The 19,078-nt window shown below is 44.6% G+C and overlaps 1 protein-coding gene across 1 annotated transcript in view; it reads right to left on the minus strand.

Annotated features, from left to right (window-relative positions):
* Positions 1 to 307: 307 nt before the first annotated feature.
* LOC123119922 (protein PGR) overlaps positions 308 to 19,078 on the minus strand; it is a 23,232-nt gene continuing 4,461 nt past the window's right edge. Inside the window, exons 2-4 of the mRNA XM_044539889.1 lie at positions 17,931 to 18,153; positions 6,556 to 6,804; positions 308 to 875 (exon numbers count right to left, since the gene is read on the minus strand). Of these exons, the coding sequence (XP_044395824.1) occupies positions 744 to 875; positions 6,556 to 6,804; positions 17,931 to 18,153 (604 nt within the window). The 3' untranslated portion in view covers positions 308 to 743. The remainder of the gene's footprint in view (positions 876 to 6,555; positions 6,805 to 17,930; positions 18,154 to 19,078) is intronic.

The following is a 19,078-nucleotide window of genomic DNA, read 5'->3' on the forward strand; positions in this document are numbered from 1 at the left end:
CCATTTGTACACTCCAATTTCCTCCCATGTTGTTTATACCATTCTTCCAAATAAGCTGATCGCACAGTGAATTCAGATGTCCACAAACATTTGTGGCAACACATTGGATGGCAAAAGAACATCTCAACGCGTTGGTCTTGTCGTTTGCGTTTGTGAAAGTACGGCGTTGGAGATGCCCTAAAGTAGTGCATGTAAGTTTTGTCATAAGTCAAGCTTTGACAAAGTTTACGGAAAAAGTATCAACATTTATAATACCAAATCAACACCGTTAAGACTTACCGTGAACTATATTTTCATATGGTATAGATTTCGTATTGTAAATGTTCATATATTTCTCTATAATATTAAATTGGTCAGAGTTCACAAAATTTGACTTCAGACAAAACTTAACTATAATTTGGCAAGGGGATAATTGTTGGATTGTGGTCTAAAACGGCGAACTAGATACTTTCTTCTACACAGATAGGTTTCGAAAAAACCATAATTGTCAATTCCGCATTACAGCACAGCTTTTTCTTGCTTAAAACAATTTGAAATTCCCCAACTTGCACTATTACCAAACTAGCTGCCTGGAGCAAACATCATCAGGCTCGTCAATTGTGCCCAGCAAATAGCCAAAGATTTCCAACACTTCATTGTTCATCTTGCTTGAAGTAAACATCAGTCATTCTGTCCTTGGAATATTCACATTACACATCACTGCGCATTAGGGACAGGCGAAAAAGCCAACCAAACCCTTGCTTCTAGAAGAAGAAAATGCAGGCATAAGCTGTAATCACCGATGTTAGCAGCACAGACACTGCATTAACAGCATCATTATCCAGGATAGTCATTCCAGAAATCTTGGTGACAGTAGGTCCCCGTTTACTGACCACCTACATGTACAGGACAAACAAACTGTTCAATATGGTGAAACTGAAAATCCTGGATAATATCTGGTTCAAGATCATGTGAATCACACTGATACACATATTCATGCTCGCCGAAGCAGCAAAGCAAAGCTTCCAGAATAGAATAACGCTATTATTACATGTGTGTAATTCATATATAAAGTCATCACATCAGAATAGCTAATGTGGATAAGAGAATTTATAGGCACATCCTACAAAGCTTATATACTCCCTCCGTTTCACATTAATTAAAAGTTCTAGCTCTGTCCTAAGTCAAACATGTTTACTTTTGTTCAAGTCCATAGAAAAATATAGAACATCATATTAGTTTCATTAGATAATTTATGAAATATGTTTCATATTATATATATTTGATGTTGTATATCTCAGCATATTTTTCTATAGACTTGGCCAAATTTAAACAAATTTGACTTGGGACAAACCTAGAACTTCAATGATTCGGAAAGAATGGAGTGCTGGCTTAAGTACTAGATTGGTCCCTCAAGTTTGACAAAAAGGCCCGGTTTGGTCCCTGCAGTCTCAAAAGGGGCGAATAGCCAAATATCCCCCTGACATTTGTAATTTGGGTCAAGAAAATTCACTGGATGCCATGTGACACATAAGTATGTGGACACATCACATAATCTCGTTCATATTTCTGTTCTAAGCAGCAATGGGAACGAAAAATTATTCTCGCGAATGTGCAGAACCCAATGGAATCACGTTGTTTGTCTCATATTAGGAGCATCTACATCCGGGCGCCCCAAACCCTCCTCAAACGCTCGGGCGGCCCGCCCGGTCACTGACCGGTCACGATTTTTCGACCCAGACGGACGCCTTAAACGGGCCTCAAACACCCGGGCTGACCGGCACCCCTCATATCCAGCCCAGATATGGAGCGGATATGGGGACGCCCGAACACGCCCGCCACGTCAGACCCGTCCCATGTTGGCCCACCCAACCCCACATATATTCGCTCCATCCGCTCGTCGGACCAAACCCTAGCCACTTCACTCCACTCCCCTCCGCCACCCGAGCTCACCTCCGCGGTTTCCGGCCTTCTCTGGCATGGCAGGCAGCGGACCGGACTCCGACCAGTCCAGATCCGTCGACTGGGGTGTCATCCCGTGCGGGTTGGAGGAGGCAATGGCAGTCCACGTTGCACTCCACCGCTCCCGGGAGGACAGCGCCCGACCGACGGACGGATCTGTCCGCTGCGACTCCATAGCGTCAGCTCAACGGGCGCTTGGGTCCTCTGGGGTTGGATCCTCGCAGTCCCGACAGCCGGAACCCCTCTCCTTTCCTATCACCAGTCGGGCAGACTATGAGTCCCACCGGGAACAGGCGGCCCGCCATGGGAAGGAGAGGATTGGCGTAGCGCAGGCGGCCGCAGAGGAGGAAGCCATCCGCGCCCGCATTGTGAAGAAACGGCAGCGGAAGAACACACGCGCCCTCGCCCGGGAGCAGAATCGGGCGGTCCGTGCCATGGCCAAACTGCCATCGAAGGAGGAGAAGGCGGACAGTGACAGCGAGGACAGCTCCGGGGCGATCAGATCCGGCTCAATCTGTATTGCGTCTTCGACCGGTACTTCCACGAGAAGGATGGCAAGGGCGCCGGGAAGGGCAAGGACAGACGTGGATGAACTCCATAGCCGCCAAATTTTGGTAGTCCGATGGCATGTTTAGTTAGTAGTGATGGAGTAGCCGGACGATGTGTGTGCATCGACGTAGTTGCATGAGTTTGTATGGATTTGAGATATGATAATTGAGGTGTCCGGATATGGATTACATTATTTGAGGGTGCCCGGTCAGTGCCCGCGGATGCGTCCAGGTGCGTCCGCAGGCGTTTGAAGGGCCGGATTTGCCAAGTCCGGCTATAGATGCTCTAACACAACATCAGATTCATTTCCCAGTCAAGAACTGGGAAATCCCTAACTTATGTAGGCTCTGAAGGAAACCAAAATCAATAATGTTGTTCTGAACATAGCTCGACCAGTACGGGACAGCATCCTCTACACATGTGTTGTGGTCGCTTACCCCGAGTGCAGTTAAATTGCAGGTCTCCATTTATGTGTATGATTTGAAAGGCGTGCATAAAAATGAAGTACAGATTCTCCTGATATTTATAAAGGTTCTCCGTTCAGAAGGACTCGAAACTTATAGCGTCGTTGCCCAAAAGAATACTCAATAAAAATACACTTGACAGCTCGTGGATCCAAAATAGCCCACAAATGGCATGTGATTCCTGACAAAGCAGCCCACAGATGGCATGTGATTCCTCACAAAACAGACACAGCCGAACAGCTTGGGAGGAACCACGAAACCGTTCTTCCCCAAAAGTAACTCAGAAGGTGACTTCATACGAGAGGGGCGATTTGGCTCCCGAGCTCATCTACACCCGCCATTAACAGTAAAATAAAAATACTAGAAATATTCAAAAAAATCTTTTTTTTGCATGAAAGATGTTTCAGTGCGTGAGGTTCATGCAAAATTTCAGCTCATTTGGACATCTGAGTAGCTCTTAGAAAAAAGACAAATTTGGGGTCTGTGAAACAGTGTACTGTTCAGACTGATTTATTTACTTTTTTTGCTGAGAGCTACTTAGATCTAAACGAGCTGAAATTTGACATGGACCTCACGCACTAAAACATCTTCCATGCAAAGAAAATCGTATTTAAAAAAAATAGTATTGTTTTGATTTTACTGTTCATAGGGTGTAGATGAGCTTGGGCTCAGAAATGAATATTCGACTTCATACCCGGTATTCTCGATCATGTGCGATTGATCAAGTATGTCATAGTCATGACAGCTTCACTCCACAAGAATTTCGACACATTTATAGTAAACATCAATGATTGAACAACCTCCAGAATATGTCGATTCTTCCTTTCTGCCATTTCATTCTGAGGAGTGTCCTGACATGAGGTTTAACACAAAATCCCTTGCTCTGATAAGAAAGTCTCTAACACATTGTTCACATTCTGAGTGTCATTCTCACTTCTTATCATTTCTACCTGAACATTGAAGTGATTTTTGACATAGGCATGGAAAGTCTTGAAGCATTGGAAAGTTTCATCCTTGTGACACATCAAATAGATCCATGGCATACGTGTGTGGCAGTTAATAAAGGTCACAAAATACTTGGCACCACTAACCGACACCACATGACTTGTCCACACATCCGAGTAAACAAGCATGAATGGGGCCTTACTCACATAAGACATCCTCGTGTGTTTTGCAAACTCACATGCATCACGTTTCAGATTGGTCTTATCTACTACATGCATTACCATCAGGAAACAACTTATACTCCCTCCGGTCCTTTTTAGTTCGCATATAAGATTTATCTGAAGTCAAGCCTCGTAAAGTTTGATTAACTTTATAGAAAAAAATACCAACATTCACAATGTGAAATCAATATCAGTAGATGTGGCATGACTTAAATTTTCATATTATATAACTTTAGCATGGTAGACGTTGATATTTTTTCATACAAATATGGTCAAACTTTATGAAGTTTGACTTTAGACAATTCTTATATGCAGAGTAAAAAGGACCGGAGGGAGTACATTTTATGAAAAGATACATGCCCATTCTGCAGTGATGTTTCTTCGCCATGGACTCTCGTTCTTCTGCAATAGCCGCAAACACTATGTTGCCCATCTGACCAAGCCCCTCACGGTCCATGTACCACAGTCCCCCACGCCTTATTACAGTCCCAATCCTCCTTCCAGTCGGCCTGCCCTCAATCAAGCACATTCCTCTGTCAACTGTTATCCTACAATCCATCTGGTCAATTAGAGCACTCATAGTCAACAGATTGACCTGGAAAGTTGGCACATGTAGGACTGAAGATAACTTAATAGCAGGTGTACATTGAACTGTCTCAATACTCTTAATAGGTTGTGATGTCCCGTCAACAGTACATATCATGTTACTTTGAGAGGGAGTGAGTTGATCATATGACTCAAATTCCCTGGAGTCACCGGCAACATGTTTAGAAGCACCAGAGTCTAGAACCCACTCCGGATCAGTTCTGTGAGCAGCAATTGTGGAAGACTGTATCCTCTACTTCCTGCATCAGTTCGCCGAGGGAACAGCAAAGCACATGCCTGCTGCCACATACTTGCTGCACATGTCCATAGCAGACCAACGCCATTCGCTGTCACCTCTACCTCGCGCAGCTCACAACCGCCTGGCACATGTGTCCTCTTCAGGACATGGCCTTCTCCCAACCGCACTGATTCCCCCTCAGTGCCACCATAGCCTGCAGTTGCCTTCACGCCACCTTGATGCAGCAGCTCCGCCTTGCTCCCCATGACAGCCTCCACCTCTTCTGCTCCAAACTGCACCACTTGCTCTAATTGCTCCACCTTCTCCCTCTCTAATCAACAGCAACAACAACAGATGCAGCAGCTGACGCACCAAAGCAATAGCCAGCAGCAGCAGCGCAAGCCTCCTCTTCCTCTTCTTTGCCTCCTGCTTCTTCTCCTTCTTCCTCTTCTTTGCTTCCTGCTTCTGATGGAGCAGCTCCTGCACGAACTGTTTCTTTCCAATCAGCAGTAGCAGCAGCACCAGCCTCAACACGTCTTCCTCCTACAGCAGCTGCAGCAACCACAGCCAGCCTCCTCTTCCTCTTCAATCAGCTTCAGGAGACAGCAGCAACAAGCAGCTCCTCTTCCTCCGCAGCTCCTCCTCGTCTTCTCTGCCGCCTCATGGAATCCCTGTCGACACGCCGCCGATTTCCCGCCAGCCCGCGTGCAACAACACCTCAGCAGCTCCCGCAGCTCCACCTTCTCTTCTCCTCAGCCAAGCCCGCCTCCTCGCCAGAACAAGCCAATTGCAGTGCGCGCGCACAACCACGCCCAGATGCGCCGCCTCTAGTGCCTCACCATCGACACCCTGGTCTGATACCATGTTGAGCAGAGGAGGGGTGTACCTCGTTGACAGCTCAGGCAGCTGTGCAGTCCGAGAAAGGCTCTCTGTTCTGGTCAAACTCATTTCCACTGCTCCGTGCTCCTCTTCTATTAGGTCAGACACGGCCCCTCATCCAACATGAACCGGTCTCTTTCCTAACTTTTTCTTTTAACACCGTATAGACGCAGACGCTCATACATACGCAATAAATCCAGGAAACTGCAAGGACCAATGTCAAGTCTAGGACTTGAACTCTGGTCGGCTGGGGATACCACTGCCCTCCTAACTATCCAACCACAGGTTGGTTTGCGATCTCTTTCCTAACTAAATAATTATCTCTAATGGGCTACGGTATGAGATCCACCCCTCTAACACTACAAGTTGTCACGTGCTAGGATTGGGACCGGTTCTAAGATCAATGAACGTGACATGCTTGTGGATACACCTCTGAGGAGCGAAGGTTGGCCGGCCATGGTGTTGGGGAGAGAGAAGGTTGGGGACAGGGATTAGATCTTTACTAGTTTATTCTCATCTGTTTCATAATTCTTATGTAGTACATGGTGTCCCTTTTATAGCGAAGCCTCGACGTGATGCCTAAAAATAGAATCAAACTTTCCTAACAAACCATATCTTGATCTTCCTAACTGTACCGATCACTTTCCTAACTAAATAATTATCTCTAATGGGCTAAGGTATGAGATCCCCGCCTCTGACAGATTCTAACCTAAGATGTCATGGAAATATTTACCTTGTTCCGAACACTGCAGTATCCGCTGAACTGAAGTGTGGCACCCAGCAATGAATCAATTAGACTCCCAAGCAAACCAGCAGTAGCAGAGATAGGTATTACTAGGAGCTGTTGAAACGACATATCAAAAGAACATTCAGCTGTCATCAGTCCAACAGCAACAAAAGTCAGACCAATGGTTAGACCACCTGCTGTGGCAGCAAGAAGTCCTTGTAAGGTCACTCCACCATTTGTACCTTTCCTGACAGGCTTATACATGATACAAGGAATTATCAGCTCACACATAAAAGCAGTAAAGCACACAAAAACTATCAACTTGTATAGGAAATATTCAAATGAGACAAAGATGAAACAGTAAATACTTTGGGATCTGCATGTATGAGATGATGCAAAAGACGATAGGTTGACCCACAATATGAACCTTCTATATATTCGCAAACAATTTGTGCTTGTTTGTTTGTATGCGGGGAGGCCATCGTCTTAATGGATACAGCCCATGCGGGTATTCCATCTACAAGTTGTATTTCATATTGTTGACATACTACTGCACTTGTGGAGCTTCCACTCTTAACTGTAAGTAAACAATGTCGATTGAGTAGGTACATTGGTATCATTGTTTGACTCTGCGACACCAAAGGCATGTCATACAGAAAATCTTGCGCAGCTGCTAGGTGTAGGCACACCTTGATTGTTGCGAGTGAACTGCCACTTCCATGCGAAGGGACGTTTTTCTTCCCAGTGATAATGCAGGCAGTAACTCCGCCTATGTTGTCTCAACATAGCCGGTCCCAAGCCCGGGTAAAGGAGGGTTGTGATAGGCTTGGCGAGCCAACGTAAAAACTCAGCCACTCTTACGGAGATGAAACCCAAAAGATTTTCGTTGGGGCGTAACCCTCTAAGCGACGCGCCACACCGGAACCCGGGTGTGGTGTCAAATGGGCAAGGGCCGGGCCGTAACCCCCTGGTGGTGTGCCGTATCTTGATCTGGATACGGTGGCAAGTGAGCAAGGATCGGGTCGTCGCTGTTAAGCTTCACTCACTCGCCAACGCAACCAAAAGTCCGAACTGATGAAAAGGGCTAGGCAATCCACATATACACTTCAACACCCCGTCTCACGTGTGACGCGGGAAGTCAACACGTGGATAGACTCAGAGGTATGGCTCAAGAGGCCTATACGCGGACACAAAGGGGGGAACAACACTTTTTGGATAAATTGCGAAAGCCAAGACTTGTAACTCAAGACCATGGGCTCTGATACCATGTTAAGCTTCATGCACTAGCCAAAGCAATCAAAAGTCCAAACTGATGGAAAGCGCTAGGTGAAGCAGCACAAAGGTTGTGGAGGAGCAACTCCACCTTGCTGCTACAATGTGTACAGCACAAGTGTTGAAGGAACAACTTCAACGTGCTGCGCTAGATATCGCTCTAGAGGCGAATGTAGGCTGATAGGGCAGCAAGAGTTCAATCCAGAACTCCTAGGGCACAAGATCTACTCCAAGATCTTAGATAAGAACAACAAGTTCTATTATAGGTAGGGGTACATAGTCTGGGTACAAAGTAGAGGTGAGGACCTCTATTTATAGGGCTTTGGGAAGCCTTCACATACTTCTACTTATAGCTGGAATACTCTAGAAACATTATTTAAGGTTCACCATTCTACTCATAGCTACTCACAACTAGAAGACTCTAGAAAACAGTAGGTAGGATAAAGAAAAGAAAAGAAATACTAGACCACAACAGAAGCATCTAGAAGTAGCCAAACAGATTTGACATATGATTATATTTTCATGTTCCTCATCTATTGTTCCTCATCATTCTCCCCTGGTTGTTTGGAACTCGCCCTCGAGTTATCTTCATAGAGCGCTTCTTCTGGATGGTAGAGAGTCAAGTCCACAACATTGAAAGTGTTGGAGATACCCATATCGCTTGGAAGATCTATCACATAAGCATTATCATTTATCTTCCTCACGATAGAGAAGGGCCCATACCTTCGCTGCCTAAGTTTCCCTTTAACACCTAAAGGCAGCCTCTCTCTTCGGAGGTAGACCATCACCTTATCACCGGCTTGGAATGATTTTGGCATCCTTTTGCAATCAGCAAGTTGTTTATATTTCTGATTTTGTGCTTCCAAAGCACCGCGAATCTCTTCAAATAACTCGGTGTAATTATCAGCAAAGGACAATACTGATTTTGAGTTTCCCCTTGATGGTAGCTTCACCAGGTCCATCACATGTGATGGAACTTTAGTGTAGACAATGGAAAAAGGGCTCCTCCCTGTGGATCTATGCTTGGAGTTATTGTAGGAGAATTCTGCAAGAGATAAAGCCAAATCCCATTGTCCCTTTCTTTCTCCACAAATGCAACGGATCAGATTACCCAAAAACTTGTTCACCACTTCCGTTTGTCCATCTATTTGTGGATGAGCAGTGCTAGAAAATTTCAATTCAGTGTTGAATTGCTTCCACAAAGTGAGCCAAAATGCAGCAAGAAACTTGCTATCACGGTCTGAGACAATGGACCTTGAAACTCCATGAAGTCTGACCACTTCTCGAAAGAATAGGTTTGCCACATGATGAGCATTAGTTGTCTTGCGGCATGGGATGAAATGAGCCATCTTAGAGAATCTATCCACGACCACAAATACAGCATCACTTCCTCATCTTGTTCTTGGCAAGCCCAAGACGAAGTCCATAGAAATGTCCTCCCATGGAGCAACAGGAACAGGCAAAGGCATGTATAACCCGGTGTTCTGGACTTGGCCTTTGTAGGTTTGACATATAGGGCATCACTGAACAAACTTTCCAGCATCTCTCTTTAGTTGTGGCCAAAAGTAGCGAGCTTCCAGGTTAGCGATAGTCTTGTCCCGTCCAACATGGCCACTAAGATCACTTGAATGGAGCTCTCTAACCAGCTTGTCACGTAGAGAACTTCTTGGAATGCACAAACGATCATTTTTTAAGAGATATCCATCTTGCATCAAATAGTCATCACCTAATGGCTGGCCCCTTGCGTGCTTTACCCAAGCATGGCCAAAGTCTTCGTCACCCTCATACAACTCCTTTATTTGATCCATGCCCGGAAGTTCAGCTTCAAAAGAAGTCAAGAGGCATGCACGACGACTCAAAGCATCGGCCACTCTGTTAGTTATTCCAGATTTATGCACGATGAGATAGTTAAACCTCTCCAGATATGCTACCCATCTTGCTAGCATGCGGTCAACATGCTTTTGATTTCTAAAATGCTTCAAGAATTGATGGTCGCTATAAACAATGAACTCTTTAGGCAGCAAATAGACTTCCCAAGTTTTCAACGCTCTGAAAACGGCGTATAATTCTTGCTGATAGGTACTCCATTTCTGTCTAGCTTCACTTAACTTCACACTAAAGAAAGCAATGGGCTTCCTTTCTTGAGATAGGACAGCTCCAATGCCTACTCCACTTGCATCACACTCCAACTCAAAAGTCTTGTTGAAATCAGGTAGTACCAAGACAGGAGCTTGTGATAGCTTTTGTTTAATCTCATTGAAACTAGCTTCAGCTACTTCTGTCCATTGGAACTTTCCTTTCTTCAAACACGCGGTAATTGGTGCCATGAAAGTGCTGAAATTCTTCACAAATCGCCTATAGAAAGTTGCAAGGCCATGAAAGCTTCTTACCTCAGAAATGGTCTTAGGAGTTCGCCATTCTCGGATTGCTTCAACCTTAGAATCATCAACACGAATGCCGTCACATGTTATGACGAATCCTAGGAAAAGAAGTGTGTTTGCAGGAAAACACATTTCTTCAAGTTGACGTAGAGCTCATTTTCCCTTAGTACTTCTAGCACCTTCCGAATGTGATCAAAGTGTTCATCCTCATCCTTGCTATAGATCAAGATGTCATCGAAATAGACCACAACAAAGTGGGATAAGAAGGGTCTAAGGACTTGATTCATTAAGTGCATAAAGGTACTTGGTGCATTTGAGAGTCCAAATGGCATGACTAGCCATTCAAACAACCCTTCCTTTGTCTTGAAGGCGGTCTTCCATTCATCCCCGGGTCTTATACGGATTTGATGATATCCACTTCTTAAATCTAGCTTTGTGAACACTCTTGCTCCACTAAGCTGATCCAACATATTATCCAGACGGGGAATAAGGAATCTATACCTTACGGTGATCTTGTTAACGGCTCTACTGTCCGTACACATGCGCCAAGATTCATCTTTCTTTGGCGCGAGTAGGGCTGGTACAGCACATGGGCTAATACTTTCTCGAATGTGCCCCTTTTGCAACAATTCCTCCACTTTCTCCTTAATATATCATGCTCCTTTGGGCACATTCGATAGTGTGGAAGATTAGGAAGACTTGCTCCCGGAATTAAGTCGATTCTATGCTGAATCCCTCTCATCGGCGGTAGGCCTTGTGGCTCCCCAAGTATGTTATGAAATTCTGCTAATAAACCACGTACCTTTGCTGGAATTTCAACAGTCGGGTGCTCTTCTCCTTTTATAATAAGTGCAGCACATAAATCTGCCTCCTTCAAGTCTTCCATAAACTCATTAGAGGTGTGAGAGATAGTTAACATACTTTTCCCCTCGTCCTTAGATATATTACCATCAGTTTTGTTTGGTAGAATAATGATCTTTCTCTTGTTCCAAATGAAAGAGTAAGAATTTTCCTTGCCCTTGTGTATAGTATCCACATCAAATTGCCAAGGTCTCCCAAGAAGAACATGGCTGGCATCCATGTCAACCACATCACACAACACATTTGAGCGATAATGCTTACCCAAAGAAAGTGGCAGGTTGCATTGTTTGGTGACCCTCATATTCACTCCTTTCTTGATCCATCCAGTAGTGTAGGGATTTGGATGATCATGGGTTTCAAGCTTTAAATGGTCCATCAACTTCTTTGAGATAAGATTCTCGCAGCTGCAACTATCAATCACTAGTTTGCATACCTTGCCATTCACCGTGCATTTGCTCTCAAAGATTTTCTTCCGTTGTGTGTCATCGGGTTGTGATGTGGAACATAGGAGACGCTGGATCACACATACCGTCTCTTCACCTTCTTCTTGACAAACCTCTTGTCCGTCTACATCTTCAGATTCGTAGTCTTCCTCATCGCCTTCACCATCATGGATAGTCGTGTTAACAAATTTCCTTAGTGGGCAACCGCTGGATATGTGTCCCTCTTTACCACATTTATAGCACTTTGAGCCTTCATTTGCCTTACCCTTGCCTCTAGTTTGCTTCAGGATGGGCTGTTTTGTCTTTGGTAGAGTGGTCTTTTCTTCCACTCTATTAGGTTGGCTCCTAGATGAGCCTTCGGTATGAGGGTATGGAGGATATGGAGCCTTAGTTGTCTTTCTCATCCTCACAAACCTCTCGGCCTTTAATGCTAGAGCTTGTGCTTGATCAACGGACCAGATTTGTTGCATCATCAATTGATCTTGAATAGCATCATTGAGACCATTGACGTACCTTGCAACTTGTTGATCTTCAGTTTCAGCAAGGTTGCACCTCACTTGTAGCCTCAGAAACTCCTCCATGTAATCCGAAACAGTCCTATTTCCTTGAGCACAATTTTGAAATTGGATAAATAGGATCTGGTCATAATCAGCAGGCAAATATCTCCCTTTCAAGAGACTTCTCATTTGCCGCCAAGTTCTCACACGAGGTTCTCCTCTCATCCTGCGCTCTTCTTGAACGCGATGCCACCATGCACCGGCTCCTCCTTTCAGCTTGTATGCGACCAAAGGAACTCTACGATCTTCCGAAACCTCCATGACCTCAAAGAAAGTCTCCACTTCATATAACCAATCTAGGCACCCTTCAATATCAACATTTCCATTAAAAGTTGGGATCTCAGCTTTCACCTTGTATGTATCCCTTGCATATGTAGGGTTGGGTACTCTCCGATATGCATAGAGATCAGCTTCTTCAGGGGCTTCATCATATTCTTCACCTTCAGAAAGTTTCAACATAAATTGGCCTTCTTGAGGCACGTTGAACAGCACGTTGTTGTGGCGGTCTTGCTCCAAGATTACCTCTCCTTCTTTGATGAACATCTTCTTCTTCTTTAGATGAATCTCCATCATTGGTAGCAGGGGGAACACCCTCTTATCATCTCAACCAGCTGATCAAATCTCCGATTAAGATCTTCACGCAGCTCTTTGATTTGTTGTTCTGCAGCATCCATCCTCTTCTCCAATTGCTCCATTGCTTGCTGCAGCTTGCTCTCGAAGAGGACAGCAAGAACTTGTATGGGTCAACGAGGCTCTGATACCACCTGAAGCAGCACAAAGGTTGTGGAGGAGCAACTCCACCTTGCTGCTACAATGTGTACAGCACAAGTGTTGAAGGAACAGCTTCAACGTGTTGCGCTAGATATCGCTCTAGAGGCGAATGTAGGCTGATAGGGCAGCAAGAGTTCAATCCAGAACTCCTAGGGCACAAGATCTACTCCAAGATCTTAGATAAGAACAACAAGTTCTATTATAGGTAGGGGTACATAGTCTGGGTATAAAGTAGAGGTGAGGACCTCTATTTATAGGGCTTTGGGAAGCCTTCACATACTTCTACTTATAGCTGGAATACTCTAGAAACATTATTTAAGGTTCACCTTCTACTCATAGCTACTCACAACTAGAAGACTCTAGAAAACAGCTGGTAGGATAAAGAAAAGAAAAGAAATACTAGACCACAACAGAAGTATCTAGAAGTAGCCAAACAGATTTGACATATGATTATATTTTCATGTTCCTCATCACTAGGCAATCCACATATACACTCCAACAGTCGCATCCTTAGTGGCGCGCTACATCGGCGCCCGGATGTAGTGGAAAATAAGCAAGGGTCTTCGCATTTGACTCGACGAGTGTGAAGGGTAAGGAAGCTAGCCGAGCCTAGGAGGATTCGCTTAGGTAGCTGGAATGTAGGGTCTTTGACAGGGAAGCTTCGGGAGCTAGTTGATACAGCGGTGAGGAGAGGTGTTGATATCCTTTGCGTCCAAGAAACCAAATGGAGGGTCAGAAGGCGAAGGAGGTGGAGGATACCGGCTTCAAGCTGTGGTACATGGGGAGGGCTACAAACAGAAATGGCGTAGGCATCTTGATCAACAAGAGCCTCAAATATGGAGTGGTAGACGTCAAGAGACGTGGGGACCGGATTATCCTGGTCAAGCTGGTAGTTGGGGACTTAGTTCTCAATGTTATCAGCGTGTATGCCCCGCAAGTAGGCCACAATGAGAACACCAAAAGGGAGTTCTGGGAAGGCCTGGAGGACATGGTTAGGAGTGTACCGATTGGCGAGAAACTCTTCATAGGAGGAGACCTCAATGGCCACGTGGGTACATCTAACACAGGTTTTGAAGGGGTGCATGGGGGCTTTGGCTATGGCATCAGGAAACAAGAAGGAGAAGATGTCTTAAGCTTTGCTCTAGCCTACAACATGACTGTATCTAACACCCCCTCTTTAGAAAGAGAGAATCGCATCTGGTGACTTTTAGTAGTGGCCAACACTCTAGCCAGATTGATTTCATCCTCTCGAGAAGAGAAGATAGGCGTGCGTGCCTAGATTGTATGGTGATACCTGGAGAGAGCGTTGTCCCAAAGCATAAGCTGGTGGTTGCTGACTTCCGCTTTCGGATTCGTGTCCAGCGGATAAGCATGCCAAAGTCACTAGAACGAAGTGGTGGAAGCTCAAGGGGGAGGTAGCTCAGGTGTTCAAGGAGAAGGTCATTAAGGAGGGGCCTTGGGAGGAAGGAGGGGTTGCGGACAATGTGTGGATGAAGATGGCGACTTGCATTCGTAAGGTGGCCTCGGAGGAGTTTGGAGTATCCAGGGGAAGGAGAAGCGAAGATAAGGATACCTAGTGGTGGAATGATGATGTCCAGAAGGCGATTAAAGAGAAGAAAGATTGTTTCAGACGCCTATACCTAGATAGGAGTGCAGACAACATAGAGAAGTACAAGATGGCGAAGAAGGCCGCAAAGCGAGCTGTCAGTGAAGGCCGCAAAGATTATTCAGCGCTTCGTTTGTTTGGTTGTGTTTGCTATGTCCTTCTTGCCCCCGGTGAATGCACCGAACTGACCGCTCAGTCTGTTGAGTGTGCCTTCTTAGGACACAGTGATGAGCATAAGGGATATCGTTGTTGGGATCCTATTGGTCATCGAATGTGTATTTATTAGGATGTGACTTTTGATGAGTCTCGCCCCTTTTACCTGCGCCCATCTTCCTCGAACTTTTCGATAGAGGATATCTCTTTCCTCACTTTTCCCAACACGTGTATCGCTCCTATCCAGCCTTGGTCCACCAGTCCACTGCTCCTGCTCCTCCGACGGTTGTAGATCTGACGTCGTCATCTCCTATGTATTTTCCCCGTTCTATAAGGGGTTTTCGGCATATTTTACCGCACCTGTGCATGTATATATACTGGCCTATGGCCACCTGAAAATACAAGTTGCATATTTCCTAACAAGTAGCATGTGCTTAAAAAGGCGAAGGAGACATTGGGGCCACTTTACACGAAGAAGTGAATTTAGGGCCGAGTTCCACGAGATGGTGAAACCACATGCTTACTATAGATGAGTTTGAGGAAGGTTGGCGGATATTGCTGGATAAGTACAGGCTCCACACGCACCCATACATGACAAAGTTGTTCAAGATCAGGCACAAGTGGATACTACTGGATAAGTACAAGGCGAAGGATTGAGTAAGAGGACCAGGCTCTACCTTCTGCCATCGTCGAAGGGCGCAAGAGAACTACTTGTCCAGATAGAGGTGATGTACTCAATCACCCTCACAAGCCTCAAGGTGTAAGAATTGTGCTGTCGAGGGGCACTGAAGGTAACATTGCACTAAGCCGATGGAACTGAAGTTAGCAGATGGGGTGTAGAGACTAATCCACAATCCCCGGTAGGGGTAGTCAAGAGAATTTGTTCCGTATGGAACTAGATCGCGCTGTTGAGAGCTAGATCAGTACTTGTGTGTTCAGAATTGTCTACTTTGTTGCAAACCCTTTGTATTCCAATCTCATTCGACTTTTTTTGCAGGTGCAATTTCATTTGACTTATGTGATCTGTTACTTATGTGTTTTCTTTTAGAGCAGGCTCACATAATTATAAATTAAAACTCACCGTGGAGCATTATGCAGTTGGAGAGGTACAGGCAGTACTGGGTACAGGGTAGTGAAAATTAGTAATCTGTGAGATGATAACCTGATGATGAGGCGTGTGCATGAACTCTGATTGTGTTGGTAACTTCTTTTTGTGGAACACTCAGGATTTTTTTTAATTCAGCTGCCAACATATTACAATCGTTTTGGATGCCTTTCCACTGACGGGAGGCGGGGAGGCTCAAATAAATGAGAGAACAGCATGTTTCATCAAACAGGTGGACAAATAGACTGAGCTGCATTCAAGTTTGGTTGTTTGCCATGTGTCTTACGGAGTCATGAAAGGTTCAAGCTAGTTTGAGTTTTTGAAATTCAAAATGCAAGAGCTGGAATGGGCTAGGCTTGTGTACATAAGCACAGAGATGTGGGGCTGTGTATTTCTAGACTACCAGTACTAGTGGTGATCTTCTCAGAGCTAAGGACAGGCATAAGCGGCCGTGGTGGTTGCTAGATGGAGCTCGTCGACAGTGTAGGCAATGGCTGTGGGGTGACAGGCCTGAGAGTCAACACCGCTACTGTAAGTAGCATAAGTGAGATTAGTAGATTCATGATGGTTTCTGCTTCCATGTTGGTTGCACTTTGCATAACTTGTGCCAGTTTGTGTGCTAAACATCTTGAAAATTTGGGCGATGCAGGGCTTGGCGTCTTCAGTAGCAGAGGTTGGCCTGGAGGATAGGGTTGCTGCTGCATCTGTTCTGTCTTCAAGATCACTTCAGGTGTGGGATAAATCAATTATCTCTTTGAGCTGTACTTTAGTGGAGATGAAATCATACACGATTCATGTTGTGTATGTTTCTTTGGCTGCAGGTCTCCTCTGAACGATTGTGCTGCGATGAAGCTGCAAATGGTGGGGACTTGTTTTAACCGGTGAGGAAGGAGATGAATCTTTAAGGGGAAGGCTGGTCGGTGCGGCTATGGCATGCAATAGATGGGCCGGGGTAACGATCACCGCTGGTACAGAACCGAGAGGGTGCCGGCCCATAACGTTAGAAGATATCAGAGCCGGTCGAGCTGTGCCTGACGACGTCACATTGATTACTGGACCGATGTGGGCCATGGTACCAAAAAAATGATGAAATACTAATCATTATACAGCGTCCTATACGTTGGCAAATGCAAATCTAGGAGCAACTGGGCGAGCGAGAAAAGTATCTGAGCTCGGGCTCATATTAGCACTTTCAGCCAGCTTGTACCTATTAGGGAGAGGTGGGAGCGCCACTTGGGAGCATTTTCCTCACACACTAATCGTTTGATTCTATATCTAGAGCAGGCTCACATAATTATAAATTAAAACTCAATCTACATTCACACATTGCACATAGTTTGCATATCAGTCTACGAGCATCTCTATGGTCATTCACAATGTTAAGCATATTTCAAGCTTGCTCAAACAGAATTCATCGTGGGATCCAATAGTTGCACGAATAACGCAAAAACATCCCTACACCACATGTAGTTTGGTCAAATCATATTTTTTTCCTGTTTCTTGGCTTGATGCCCAAAACAATTTGGTCATGAACAAGGCATTACCAAGAAGTACAACTTCAGTTTCATGGAAACCCAAAGGTGTTGTGTTTCTACAGTCAAATTTTATGTCAACAAATGGATGGCAGGTTTGATAAAGAACAATTAAGACGGGCTGCAACAGGTAGCCTGGTCTATTAGGCTAACCAAATGTACCTGTAACAAATGGGCAGAGACCAGAGAGATGGAAAGACCTGTTCTGCTTCCTAGATTTCAGTCTCTAGGTACTTTATCCCAGTAAACTCCATGCGAGGGGAACAAACCCGCACCACTGTTAGATCCCGGAACTATCTATGAGAATTTCTATGGAATTTTCTATGGATTTGCGCGTATGTGTATGAGGTAAGAGGAACGCTAGGGTTCCGGTATATTAGCCATTACGGCGATTTTAGGAAAAGTGATCAAGACCCTCTCCTCCAGCCACAACCCGGCTAGTTATAGGCTAAGGTTTTAACCCAGCTGGTAACAGTAAACTGATAAAGAACTGTTACAACGGTAAAATGAATCTACGGCTAGGATGGAACTTGTGCTCTCGGCGCATCTGGGCCTTTGGTTTACTGAACCGGTATTTGTCTGAAACGGTACAGTAACTGCATCTTCAGAGTTAGCACTTCAGGTTCTGACAACCACCCTGGTGATTGTATTAAGATGGAAGAAACTATAATAATATCTCAACCATGAAAGGGGCACATACCTTCAGGGTAGTGACAAGCCTTGGTTGTTCATCACTAAGCACACCGATTTCAGATGACCAAGTGTCTCCATTGCAGCAGCAATAATGGCCAATAATAGCACCTATTATACCAGTTATAACCTTTGAACCATTTGAGTCCAAGCATTGATCTTGACCCCCAGTCATTATCGCCAATAGGATAACCAATACAGTTGCTATTGCACTATTCGCAAGAACTTGGATCCTTCAAGAATTAAGAAATAAACGAATAATAAGATGCGGGGAGAATATAAAGTATTCTGATGCTGTCGGCAAAGCAATGTCACCTATTTACAAAAGAGAAAAGCTGATTGCCAAAGAGAAATTCCACAAAATTCGTTAACTTCTACCAAATATAATATGACAAATTGATATGTATAATAAGTTAGGGTTTTTTCATCAAGCACATCTGATTCTCACAAAGAACATTGCCAAAACAAATTAACTAACTCATAATGTATTTTCACCGAAGCAATGGAAAGTCTAACAGTTTTGGGAACCATCCTCTAGTTTAAATCAGTGTATTTTCGTGGAACTGGGATTGTGCTTCTACTGCCATAGTGCATGCATGCTGACAAAAGTATATAATTGTGACTCTGAGCATAAACATTTAAACGATGGCCTCTTAGCCCCGCATTGGTACTTGGAAATTTTCAGTTTAATTAGGCCATTGACGTCTCAACTGTATCCAATGAAATTCATGTGTTCCAGACAGACCCTTATGAATTCGTTTACTAAATGACTTCTGAATCTTTGAAACTGGCTTCCAAACAGCCATAGACTTGGGCTAGCTATTGCCATTTCGTGCAAGTTTGACTACATTGCGTCAGTACTGTGTTCTGTACTTGTGTTATAACTGAAAGTGCAACCTTTTCTATATGACCTAGTTATATAGCTAACGAAGAATTCAATCTACATTTCTCTATAAGACAATATTCCCACCATTCGTGTTTGTTGGGCCATTTAGCCAAAGCGGCGTAACCAAGGCAGAGAGGAATCGATCGAGGCAAAATTTTGATTTTGGAAACATCCAACAAATCACTTATTTCCCCCTTTTAACATATGAGAATTTTCAGGGATTGCCATGCCAACTCCCCCCTTGAATCGCTGAATTAATCCTGTAACCATTC

This window comes from Triticum aestivum, chromosome 5D (genome assembly GCF_018294505.1).
Source record: "Triticum aestivum cultivar Chinese Spring chromosome 5D, IWGSC CS RefSeq v2.1, whole genome shotgun sequence".
Lineage (NCBI taxonomy): Eukaryota > Viridiplantae > Streptophyta > Magnoliopsida > Poales > Poaceae > Triticum > Triticum aestivum.